Source organism: Neodiprion fabricii, chromosome 7, assembly GCF_021155785.1.
Source record: "Neodiprion fabricii isolate iyNeoFabr1 chromosome 7, iyNeoFabr1.1, whole genome shotgun sequence".
NCBI lineage: Eukaryota > Metazoa > Arthropoda > Insecta > Hymenoptera > Diprionidae > Neodiprion > Neodiprion fabricii.
The window spans coordinates 17,126,977-17,140,221 of NC_060245.1; the positions used below are offsets into that span (position 1 = coordinate 17,126,977).

General features: G+C 36.8%; 1 protein-coding gene across 3 annotated transcripts in view; it reads left to right on the forward strand.

The window, feature by feature from the left end:
* LOC124186453 (zwei Ig domain protein zig-8) overlaps window positions 1-13,245 on the forward strand; it is a 365,445-nt gene that overhangs the window by 98,013 nt on the left and 254,187 nt on the right. For 2 of the 3 annotated variants that reach the window (XM_046578193.1, XM_046578192.1), the window contains one exon: window positions 458-636. In XM_046578193.1, the coding sequence (XP_046434149.1) occupies window positions 458-636 (179 nt within the window). The remainder of the gene's footprint in view (window positions 1-457; window positions 637-13,245) is intronic. The other variant, XM_046578194.1, reaches the window with a different exon arrangement.

Below are 13,245 nucleotides of genomic sequence, written 5' to 3' on the forward strand. Positions count from 1 at the left end.
GCCTTCCTTATGAGATAAATACTGACCACATTTACTGATACGTAATTTGATTTGCTTTCACATCGAATAGATCTTATTCGTCGATGGTATAATCAGATATCGTACTACATCCGATCACGTATCATATGTACCTACTCTAAAGTTGAGTAACACGTAAATGGATGTGAAATCAGCAATGACGAGACCCACCCTGATCTGATTTTACTCTGTAATCACATCCATCTTCCGAAGTTTACGATTTCGGAACTTGGACCGTTTTTTTGTCCATCGATCTGATTGAAAACAGATAAGTGGACTTCGGATCTCGCAACTTTACTAATGTTTTCGGGAAAAGCGTTCCGTCTGAATGGGTAATCGACTAAAGTCGAGTGTCAAGTCCGGGCGTGAGTTAAGTGACCGTTCTGAATGGGTCTTGACAACGTGTTTAATCATTCTCTGGTTCTCCTTGTTGTAACAGCAGGTTACGGATCTGGTCAAGGCATCGAAGTGTCAACAGTCGGGTCCTACTCGGGTTCTACTCAGCACAACATCAGTGGATGGCCGTACTTTGAGTACAACGTGCCCCGAAACGTTACTGCGGCTGTTGGCCAGACGGCGTTTCTTCACTGCAGAGTTGAGCAGCTGGGCGACAAGGCGGTGAGTTGGGTATTCTCGGCAATATCACAGTTTCTCTCACCATCTTGTCTCTGGTCTTTGTGTATTCACCCACATTCCATCGGCCGGCTGGCCTATCTGTCTCTCCATCTCTGGACTATCTGTCATCTGTGTATGTCCTCTGCGGTTTAAGCTTTTCTTGCTCGTCTAGCTCCCCGTCCTCGTAAACCGATAACTAGCCTATCAACTTGGCGTACTCCGTTCGTCGCAGTTCGCACTCAAGGTAAGTGTACCAGGTATCGGTACGTTTAGAACCAATTATTGACCCTTTCGTTTTCAAAAATTATATTTTCACCGCTCAAATTTTTAATTTCTCCATTACTAGAACCAATTGCTGGAGGGTTCGACAGTGCAAATTTATTTTTTGGTCATTTTAGAACTAAGGATCAAACAGATACAAATGGAATTGGTCAAGGATTGGGGCAGAGTTAAACTGGTACACTTACCTTACAAAGAATCCAATAGATCCTTGGCCTCAAGTGGCGGAGGGCAACCTTTCGCAACTCTCAACCTTCCTCGAGGGCTTGAAGCAGTGCCCTTCTGTACATTCTTAAGGTATTTGCGCAGTAATTTCGGGAATGTTTAATTCCCATGAGTTTTAGTTATATAATTTTTTGAATAATTTTGAACAGTTCTACAAAGTTTGAAAACGATTTCCCCGTTTGGTCACTGAGTTTTTTGATTTCAAAGTTGAGCTGTTTTATATTGCGTAGATAGGGATTGGGATAAAAATTGAGAGTTTCGAGGTGGTTGTTTCAGAATAAAATATTTGGACACGAAAAGAAAAATATTGAATAAGGTAAAATGGATATTTGGGAATAATATGTCAAATTTTGGCGAATTTTGTCAGTCGTTTATTAATGATTCTTGTAGGTTCTTCTCAAGTGATTCACGCAATTCCACAAAGTTTTTGATACTTTACGGTGTCTTACATATAAGCTTCTTATGAAATTTGGAAGAGTGTTTAAATCATTGTGGGATATTTTCAAATTCGTAAAATTATACAAAACCTTGTGCATAGCAGGAGAAAATCCTGTGAATTTATTCAATATGGATCAGATCGCGAAAATTTCACGAGACATCGTATCGTTTTGGTCAATTTTGATCAGTGATTTTGTCCTTTTAACCGCATCACTGTTGATCGAATAAATCAGAAGACAATTCTCGATCCGCACTGTACTGAAAATTCTACACCCAAGATGACAAAAGTCTTTGATTAAACAAATTCGTAATAAATTTGGCCAACTTCCGACCGACCGTTTAACTTCGTCTGGTAAATTGAGCCAGGGGAAAAGTTTACCGGACAAACATCCGTTTCGTAAAGCGCGAAAATAAACCTTAAACGCTCGATAAGTCTTTTCCCGGGAAAAAAAACACGTCATCGTCTTTAGTACATAACACGTACAAGGGTTGATTAATTTCCCTCTCGGAAACGGTACGGGTAAACGGTTCATTCAAATTTCGAACGGTGAACAAGCCGTGGCGGAGGGGTGGGGGGGTGGGGGGAGAGAAACGGTCGGTAATACCCACTAGGATGAATGCTGCAGCTTGATGGCGAGAGGCCTGAGTGGATGAAAAAAATAGCCTGCAGCCAGTCAGCTTTTGACGAGTTTTTCGAGGGTTCGTCCCGGCCTCTTTAATGGCAGAATGAATGGGCGATAGTTAATTCTCGTCAAAGACTCTGCAGAAGCGTTGCAGGATTCGGTTAGCGACTATTCTCACCGGCTCCGAACCAGCGCCCCATTTGGCCAGGGGTTGCCGGGAGTAAATGGGACGGGATACTACGGGGGGTGGGGGGCGAGTTTTGGGTGAGGAGTATCTCAATGGAGAGATATAGAATTATGGAGAGGGGAGGGCCGCGTTTGCCATGAACGCCAAAAATCCGAATCGCGCACTGTTAACAAAATTTGCCAACAACGGTCGACAATTAAGCGCGTAAAGCTCGAGAACCCGACTTAGGTCAGTTTTGTATGTGGGGCATTCCAAGACAAATTAGCGGACGACGTACCTCGTCCTCTTCGATTCCGATCGTTTTTTTTTTTTTTGTATCATGTTCTTACCGATCCAAAAAAAATGGTCCCGGGATTTTTTTTTGTTTGTTTTTTTTTTCTCGCATTTTGTTCGCCGCCGGTGAAATTTATGCATAATTGCAAAACCAATCACGAAAACGACGTTTTTAAAAATCGTAAAAAAATTCGCAACGATGCTGTGACTCAAAATGCGACCTTTTGAGCACCGTACGATAATGGGGTCTCAAATATTTCCTTTTTTTTTTTTTTTTTTACAAGTTTTTAGTCTTTCCATGTCGGTATTGTTTTTTGTTTACCTCGATCTGAACAGACTGCAAAGTCAGACTATCTCTATGATTTCGTGATCTGTTTGGATCGGGGAATAGAAGAGAAAAAAAAAAAAAAAAATTTCGATTCCTACACGGGAAAAGTAAAAACTTGCTGAAAAAAAATAGGAAAATATTGAGATCCCATTATCGTGTGGTGATTAAAAATCACATTTCAAATTGTAGATTCTGCGTGAATTTTTTCAGATTTAAAAAAAATGTCATTTTCGGAATTGGTTTTTCAATTTGTTTTCAAATTTAACCGGTGGCTAAAAAAATTGGAAAAAAATTCCGACAACTTCGTGGGTCGGTATAAAGAAATTATGGAAATATAGATATCTAATGCGAAAAATTCTCACCTTTCCGAGAACGTTATTTATTTCTGGATAACTACTCGAAATCAATCTCAAAACATCTCTTTCGGGCAAAAAAAAAAAAACTTGTTTTCGTGCGTTACGAAAGTTTATCTTACTTTCGAGTTTTTCATATGAAAGCTGAGATTTTTTCAGTGAGGAAGTCAAGTTGTAAAGGCTTTTTAATGATATACTAACTTTTTGGAACTCGACGGAATATTTTCACTTCGTTGGATCATGGATGGTTAGATTATACGTATTACGTATACTTTGAACAATTCTCTGCCTCTCTCTGTTTGAACGAGATATATACACCGCACAAAGGGACTTAATTAGTCGCTGTTAGGCAGTTTTGTGAAAAAATTTGAAACATTCCCGTTCCACCTGAAATTATACAGAAACTGGTTTTAATGAGGATGAACGGGGACGTCCAATAGTAAAATACAGGGTCGAATATTCGTTGAAATGAAAACATGACGGAAAAAAGGTTTGAAAAACGAAATTGAGGCTAATCAGGTTCAATTTAATATACAAAGTATGATACCTGTGCTTGCGTAAAAAGTTTTTACCCAGACATTTTTCACTTCGATCATCCGAATTTGTTTTTTTTCAAACAAAAAATCTGACACCGCTCGTTAGCAACCAATCAAAAATAGTTCATTTTAATAATCAATGAATTTCCTGCAAATCCTTAAATTTACTCTCGTTTATCGTAATCGTACTAGCAGGATGGATTTTTTGGTAAAAAGCAAAAAAAAAAAAGGAAAATAAGTAGAATAATGTCCTTCGGTGTTTTAGTATTTTTTTTTTTTTTCCCGTATCGTGGGGACTTGTTTAGTTTCACGTAACTAGACTAGTTTGACTAAAACTTTTGAACCTTCCTGCGTCACGTTTTTGTTTTTACTTTACCGTGTCCGTCCCAGCCAGTTGTGAATAGAATTCCCGTCGTTCGGTTCCTCGGAAGAGGAAGAAGATGAATAAATAAATAAAAATTTGGAATACGGGTCGTCTCGGGCCTTTCCATGAAATCAAATACAAAGTTCCGCTCTTTTTTCATCCCACGCACAAACTGCGAGCTTCGCTGTACGCTTCTTGGACCCGAACCCTCCGCCGTACCCAATTACTGAATTGAGGAACCTGAAAATAACGTCTCGGGGGCTGCTACACGTGGCATTTCCAGAGGACGAACATTAGGCTTCCAGAATCGATCATAGGAATTCTTCCAAATAATTCCAGCCATCGTTATTCCTTCACGAGTCAGCCAGACGAACGGCAAGTATTCGCTCAATTATTCACTTTGTGCTTGGATTTTTACCGTTTAAAGAAGATAGGAAATTGTTGTTTATTGCACAACCACTAGAACTACGTACAATAGTACACGGTACAAAGTATATATCCTGACAGAGGTGCCGTAAGAAAAGTACCCGCATTCTGGAGTGGACTCGAAAACTAGCTAAAAACTAGCTGAAAACTAGCGCTAAAATTTACCCGACTAAAACCGAAGACAAATTCACAATTCACGACAATATTACTCAACCTTTCATCCTTTAGCGAATAACCAATATCAGGGAAAAAAATTATACACCGTATGAATTGATTCAAAACTTCTGTTCAAGTATAGATTTTTGTTTCTTTTCTTTTTTTTTTTTTTTTGTTCTATATTCGTAACCTAACTAAAGCTAAAGACAAATTCACAATTCACGATAATATTTTCCAAATTCTTATCCTTTAGCGAATAACAAATATCAGGAGAAAAAAAACGATATACAGTATCAATTGATTCAAAACTTCTGTTATAACAATGTTTTTTGTTCTTTTATTTTTATTTGTTCTTTATTTCTGGTAACTTTTTTTTTTCACACCATATCCAGTTCGGTAATGAATGAAATTGAGTATTACTATGTTACTAAAAATTTTTGGCCTGTGGTTCGATAAATAATTAAAAATATTCCGGCTTTTTTGCGGGTACCTTAAACTTGAATCTATTAGAAAGAATGTGCTATTTTTTTTTATCGTTTCACACTCGGAAACAAATCGAGAAAAATTATTACCGAAGGGACTTGGTGAGTTTATTGAAATCGATGAATTTAGAAGAGTTTTAATTCGACATTGTGTTCCGAAAATTAAAGTGCAGATTAGCTCAACTAAGTTAATAAAACCTAAGAATAAATTTTGCAAATATCTTCGTGACTTTGTTCTTACGGAATTTCGAATTACTTTAGCAGTAGAATGTTTCGTATCAATTATTATATTCAATGAGAAAAACGATGCAGGAGCGAAAAAGAAAACACTGAGAAAAGGTTTTAGTTCCGGTTACCGCTCATTCTTTGACTGTTTTCATTTTTTACCGCAATCGAAATTTTTCTAGTTGGTATATAAAATTTGAAATTTTTCTCAGTGAGCGAATAACAACTAGATAAATATCGATAGAAATAATACCAGGCTCGGTCCGAGGCAGAGGTACGGGTGTAGAAAAAAAGTTGAAGCGGTTGCTGCAAGAATTTAGGATCGAAGAAAAATTCCGAGTGGCATGCTGTAGTTGACGTCGATGTCTTGCCCGGGTTGCAGAAGACGAGGAGCGATCCGGAAAACTTTGGCAAACCTTCGAGGGGATTTATTTAAGACTACTTGGAGGAGGGAGACCAGGGCAGGCAGAAGGAGCGGATGAAGAAGAAAAACGAGCGAGCGGTAGTCGAGGGAACGTCTTCAGAGGGTACCAATACGTGAAATACGTACCGTGGGAAGTTTCAGGCTACTTTTTTTCCCCCCATTCTTTTTACCCTCTCATCTGCTCTTTGTTTTTCGAAACTTTGCTGAAAAAGCTCAAGCGATTTTCGGCCGCAAAACACCTTCGCTTTCGCTATTGCGGCAGAGACGATTGAAAATTTTCAAGCTCGCGGAGGATTGCGGTTGAAAAGTGACGGTTTGCGTTGATCCTTTTTTCATTTATTCATTTATTTAAAAGTAAACAGGGTAATAGATATCGTACCACGTGTACAAGCATTAGCTGGAACAGGCGTTTGGTACAATTTACAATGAAATAATTATTCATGCAACCGAACAATCCAATTTACATTCTCGTTACGTAATCTCTTTTATGAGATAGTCGTTCATTCCCATAGAGAAATTTTTAGTTCCGGTTACCGTTCAATCCTTAACTATTTTCATTTTTACCACAAGCGAAAGCTTAGACTTCGATGCTTCGATTGAAATTGTTTGAAAAAAAATTCATAATCTAGTAGATTCGTTCGATTTAATTCTGTGAATTTGTAGAAGAAAGTCTTCCGAATAAAATGAGCCATTGCAGAGTGAAATTGACCGAATCTGCTGAATTTTTTTTAAAAACAATTCAGACATTGCAATTCTAATCTTTTCTTGCAACATTGATTTGGAATGTCGCAGAAACTCAGTCGGGTTTTACACTTTTTTATCTGCTTTCAGTTTGATTTTGTATCTTGCTAATTCAGAATGATCGTCTCAGATTACCATAAAAACAGTTTTGCCATTTTTTGTTATAAAAAAAAAAGAAATATCTACGTAGAATTAATTCTTCGAATCAAAAAAACTAACACAAATTAGCAAAAAAGTAGCTTACAGTATGTCCGAAAAGAATTCTTTGAATATTCTCTCCAATATGTTACAGTCAATTTCTCATACAGTAGATTAATAAAAAAATTTTATTCATCATCGGTTGGCACTGAACGCGCTTATTTCTGTTTCTCAGTTCTCCGATTTCGATTGAACTTTAATGTTGTACTCCGGGGGTCGAAAAAGTAACCCGTGGATTATGTCAGTTTTTTTTTTTTTTTTTTTTTTTTTCACCTCCGGTTAAAAACTCGTCTTACATTCGCAATAATTTATATTCCAACATCCGTCAGTCCTGCGTAAAAATAACTAATAACAAAAATTCTTCGCGACGATGTGAAACGGACAGAAATATTTTTTTCGCCGATCTTTTAGCGACTTTCTGAATTTTTTTTTTTTTTTTTTTTTTGCAAAAACAAGATCACGTTTTTAATAGTTTTGACCACCTTCGATTTTTACACGTACAGGTTTTTATATTATTTATGTACAAGTGTATAAACGTAGAAACGTGTGTACGTGTAACGTATAGATATACACAAATTAGGTGCAACTTAGTTCCCCTGTTTATTTTCATTTGCGATACCGTAGAAAATATCCCCCTGATCCCACGGCGACAAGAATATGAAAAAATATCACGATAAAAATCTTTCTTCTCACCCGTTGAAAGAGATCTTATGGCGTACAATGCGTCACCCCGAGGGTGATTTCAACGGTGAATGGGATTTTTGGATCTTGAACGCGGATTATGTGTATTATACCTAACCGTCGCACATCTCTTTTCAGCCAACTCCTTTCTACACCTACCTATACCCAGAGATACGCGCTTGGTTTTATCACCGCGTGGTGAAAAAAAAAAACAAAAATATACGGTGATAAAAATCAATGAAAAACAGAACAATTCGGACAAAGAATATTGCGTTTTTTCTCTTCAAACACCGAGGAGAACACGGATCAACAAATAAATATGTATGGCATCAATGCGTCGAAGGATTCAGATTTGAAGAGAGAATTTTTGGAAATTTTTTGAGAGTTTGAGAGAGCCAATTTTCAGATGGGTGCGAATAATAACAAAATCTTACGGTTGTAGGAAGATGTGTGAAAAAGTTCAGGAGTGCTTTTTTTGAGATCGGAGAATCGTATAAAAAATCCTGAAGATAATCAAAAATGGCGAGAAAAAATCATTGGTCGAATTGACACGGAATGCCCTATACGTATTTCGCGTTCTAGGATAAAATCCATAAGCGCAATAAATATATCGCGTTGTCGAAAGATTTTTTCAATTATTTCAAATCGCATGACAGTTGTGGTTGTAAAACGATTTTAAATCGAAAATATGTAAATGAATTTAAATGATAATTTGTTTTTCATATGAAATTCAGGGAATATATATTTTTCTTTCTCTTACACTATGTGATTCAGGACAAGTGATCCTGACCGATTCTCTGATACTAACAATAAAATCTCGGGTGAAAAATTCCGCGTCTCTAACCGAGCGAAGATTCGTCGCAAAAAAACTTTTTCAACTCTTGTCATTTCCGGCTTGAAAATCGGGGCTCTGATCCTGCAAACTCTTGGAGAAGGACGATAAGTCCCGCGGTACTTTTCTTCCTCGCTTGTTTTTACAGCGTATCTTTTTTCTTTTTTCATCTTCTTCTCTGACTCGACGAAATTTATGCATACCTTTTTTTTATCGCTCTGTATAATTATTATATATTACACTACACGCTTCAAGCCTGCAGATATAAGTTTCTTCGGATTTATACTGCAGTCGGAACTCAAGACGGTTTATTAGACGTTTTATTGCTTAGATACTCTTACGTGATTGGCGATGATCAATTGAAACGTGTGAAAATTTAACGAGGGGCAAAAGCGTTCGGAAATAGGAAATATTTCCAAGTTCACAGAGACAGGATCAAGAAATTAGCCTCAAGCTTCTCACCGTGAGCCAATTTTCATTTCCTTACACGATACATTTTGAATATTTGATAATAATTAAGTACGATCGATATCTCGGGTTTTTGGAATATAGGAGAGATCGAAAAGTTTAGAAAATGGCAGAATCTTACAGAAGGAAAAGAAAAAGAAACTCCAGGATATACGATTTTTTCCCAAAGTTCGAAATTGTTGAAAAAATAAAATAAAATTTATTTTGCGGAATGACAAAGATAAAATTTCCATTCAGCCTCGATCGAGAAATCATGGACAAGTTGAGTGAAGTTCGTGACACGAAAACTTAGAACATCCACCAAAATCCAACTTTTGCGAAAACCGTGGAAAATTTTTGCGGAAGTTATATTTTTTTCTGAAATTTCCTGAATTGCTGTGTAATCGGTTTCTCGTTTCTACGGAAATCCAACGTTTTCATTAATAGCCGCAGGACTGTTGGCGGAATTTGTACGGTTCAAAAGTGCAAAAAAAAAAAAGAAAAATCTGTTTATTTTTCGTCCAACTCGATTACGACGTTCCATAAAATTTCTTCTCTCGTATGAGCTTTGAATTTTATTTTTTCTCGCATAAAATTTCGAGGATGAGTTTTCCAATCAATATTATACCGTTAGCAAACGGGCATGAAAATTAAAGGAACTTGTTTCGTTTGAGTTTGCGTGAATCGAGTAACGCAAACCCATTCGATGCTTTTTTTTAACTTTACCGATTGAGGAAATCCCGTTTTTCAATGGTCAAAATTATTTTTGGAAAAGAGTTCGTTTGAAATGTTTCATCAAGGTATAATTTATCACCCTAAAATAACGAAACATTCAATGAAAGAAAATTCTTTTCAAAAGAGTGTATATTAAATGAAAAACCACAATGCTCTGGCTCACTTTCGAAACACTTAAATAAACAATTTCTCAGTTGAACAAATTCTCATTTAACTTGATCTTAAACTATATTTCATCCCAGCAAAGTATTTTCTTCGGATAGAAATTATATGCTTCGATGAATCTGTAAAAAAAAAAAAAAAATGTTTTATTGAAATAGAATAAATTGTTCGAAAAAATATTTCCTTCCGCATGAAAAGTTCTGGTTATTTTACGTTTTGTGATACTGAAAAAGGTTTCGTTTAATTTGAACGCGTCTAACCTTCGAATCGAACAAAGGGGTTTGTAAGCAATAATATTTTTTATAAAAACTAACTATTTCCCTCCGATTGTATGGTTACCATTCTTTTCTCTCCGCACCTACGTTTCAAGGGTGTTGCGTGCTAGAGGTTGGTCAGGACTTTGCCAAGGATTTTCACCCTCCTGACAGCTTGTCTCGGTTCCTATCTTGTAACTTTTGACGACCAGAAATCGCTGATAGAATATGCATGTCGTCGACACGAAGAGTTGGGGGTGAATCCGAGGCGAGAGGCGCGCTAATCCATTTAGGGGGTGACCTTCCCCCTCTGGTTCTGGTCTAAAACCCCGCCCTACCCCAAGGCTATTACAATTTGCACCCTTGTAATGCGGCGTATTGCGATTCGCATCGGTTTTCGAATTAGACCAGGGAGCTGGGGATTCCATTCGGGAGCATGGGCAAGCGGCGATACCGCGAGGTTCCGCCCCGAATAACGCTAATGCTCTTTTTATTTCATTCGGATCAACGGAGACTTACAGTTTGCCACGCCCCTTTTTTCCCATCAAAAAGTGTACTTCGGTATCCGAGCTGTCTGCCCTTCTTTCTGAGATTCACAGATAAGAAAAGCGGGGAAAGGAAAGGAGTTCTTGAACCAAGAAAATACATCTTCTTGGAGTCCATTCGCTTGTTTGTTGCGAATACGATGAGTTGAATTCAACAATTTCGATTCAGTTAGTTCGTCGAAATGATATCGTCAAGCGAATTCCTTGATTCAGCGAAAGCCCTTCTTGTCACGATCGAGTCAAGTATTCATTCGAGTGAACCTTTTCACGTGTTTACGAAGTTGAGTCGACTGAATATCATTTCATTTGAGGTTTATGTGTTGTTTCTCCGAGTCGCGTGTTTTGTTGACAGAAACAATTGGGTGCTTGATATAAAATATATAAATTGACATCGTTACAACTGGTTGAATCAGCTAAACTAATTTCCTTACAAGGTAAAAGAAACACCACATACTTTGAAAAAAGTAGAGAATATATTCATCGTAAACGTCAGCGTGGTAGTACCATAAATGGCCGCTAGGCGGTGAAGTTTCTCGCTTCAGAAGTACCTTCAGATATAATTGTAAGGCCGGGTAGTCGCTTAGGAAGTCAGACACGGATAACGTGAGATAAAGTTGTCGGCAGATCCTGATACAAATGAAGACTGCGCAATGTCAAGTTTCGAGTCATCGAAATTAATATTGAAGGTAGGCAATTATACAAACGTTGTTGACATGTATCATTACACTTCTACGTACACAATAAAAAGTTTTCCGGTCTTACACGCTTTCATCTGGTTTAAATTCGAGCCAACAGAATCATAAACAAATATTATTTTACGAATACGTTTTGTGCGCTTGAATAACTCTGTTGTTCGGTAAACGTGTGAAAGATTTTCGTAAGAACAAATTTCATTGCCTGTTTCAACCATTGAACTCTTGACTCAACAAAACATGTATTTGAAACCAACCCAATTTGTTTGGATGAAAAAAATTCGTGTTTTTGAAATAAAATGATTACGGCGCGTTCAATCAAATTTTGAGTCATAACGATCACACATTTTCTTGATACAAAATTCATATTCCCGCAAGAAATTCGCGGTGTGTTAATATTGAATGAATCGATAGTCAGCATGATCATTCGAAGTCAGTTTGATTTAGTTATATATATTAAGTTGTGACAAGTATTTCCTCCGGCAAAAGTATTTTGTTGAATTAAGTGAGTATTGTGTTCGCTGCATTTGACAGTAGCATTTAGTTGAATCAGAGAAATATCATTTGTATCAAACAATCCTTTGCCTCAGTTTGGGGGATGAAAAGTAGAAGGTTCAGGGTATAGAAAACCACGATATAACATCGTCGGAATGGATGAGAATATAGATATCAAGCCAAAATATAGAATCTTTGGGTTGATAACGATTCTAGATTTCGATTCTTTGTAATTTACTTTTATAAATTTTAAAGTTCTATACTTCACATGAAATTACTTACAGTATCGTGTAAAGTATCGTAAAATGGTTTGTAAACATATTTTTTCGAATTCATCTCGAAGTAATTTCGAGTACACCTAAACTACGTCTCGGTGGATAAAATTATTCAAATCTTTTTTCTAAGCTCATTACAATAGAAATTGTGAGAGATTATAGATTGTAGTTATCGAAACTTACGTGAAATTGTACTCAAAGTTAAGCAACGATTTTTCAAATCATCGAATCAGCACCTGTCTGCATAAACTTATGGTTGAGGTAACTTAAAGCCGATTAAATTTCTACTCGAGGATATTTATTAAGATAATTTGTAGTTGCTAAAAGTCTTGTGTACTTATGATAGTCACATTGAGCTGCAATTACGTAGAGTAGCGTAGTTATAGTTATAAGTAATTAGTCGAAGCCGCTTATGCCGAGTCAAGTCAAGCCGAAATTAAAGTTGTGTAAGAATATTCGAAGTATTTTACGACGCATAGTCATTTCGAGTCACTCGAAGTTGTTTAAAGTTTAATGAAATCAAATTGCGGTCGCTTAATTTCAATTTATTATGTTGGAAATGACGTAAATTGGTTTAATGTGAATTCGAAACCAGTTCATTCCAAGTCCAGTAATATTACCTCTGAAGTTATACAAAGTCATTTATACTGATTCGAAGCGTCTAAAATCGACTTGAAGTAATCTAAAGTTCCTTGAAGTCGATTAAATTTGTACCTAAACTTGTCAAAGATCACTTGACGTTACAATTAAAATCATTTGGGGTCGATTCAAGTTTTATTTGAGGTTATCCAATGTCGTTTGAAGTCACTTAGATTCTTGCACGGTCGTTTAGAGCATAAAGTAGGCATTTGAAGTTGGCTGAATTCATTTAAAGTCACTTTCTGGTCCTTCAAGAGTACTCAAGTCGTGCTTTAAGGATCATAAATTATTTCAACGCCCTTTAACGTCATTCGGAATCGAGAAAGTTTGTGCAGTTATGGCAATTAAAAATGATCAAGAAGTTATTCGAAGTTAATCCCGGCGTTACTCGAATACCTTGAAAAATGTTTACCGGGATTCAAGTTTTCTTCATCGAAATTTCGCGAAGTATTCAAATGTTTTCTCAGAGTTGATTCAACTTGCGTTAATCGAGCGATTCGAAAACTCTTTTCAAATATTTTGCACCCCTGCAACCTTGAATTACTTCGCTTCTTACAACCACGCTCAACAAAACATTATACGGTTTACTAATTACTT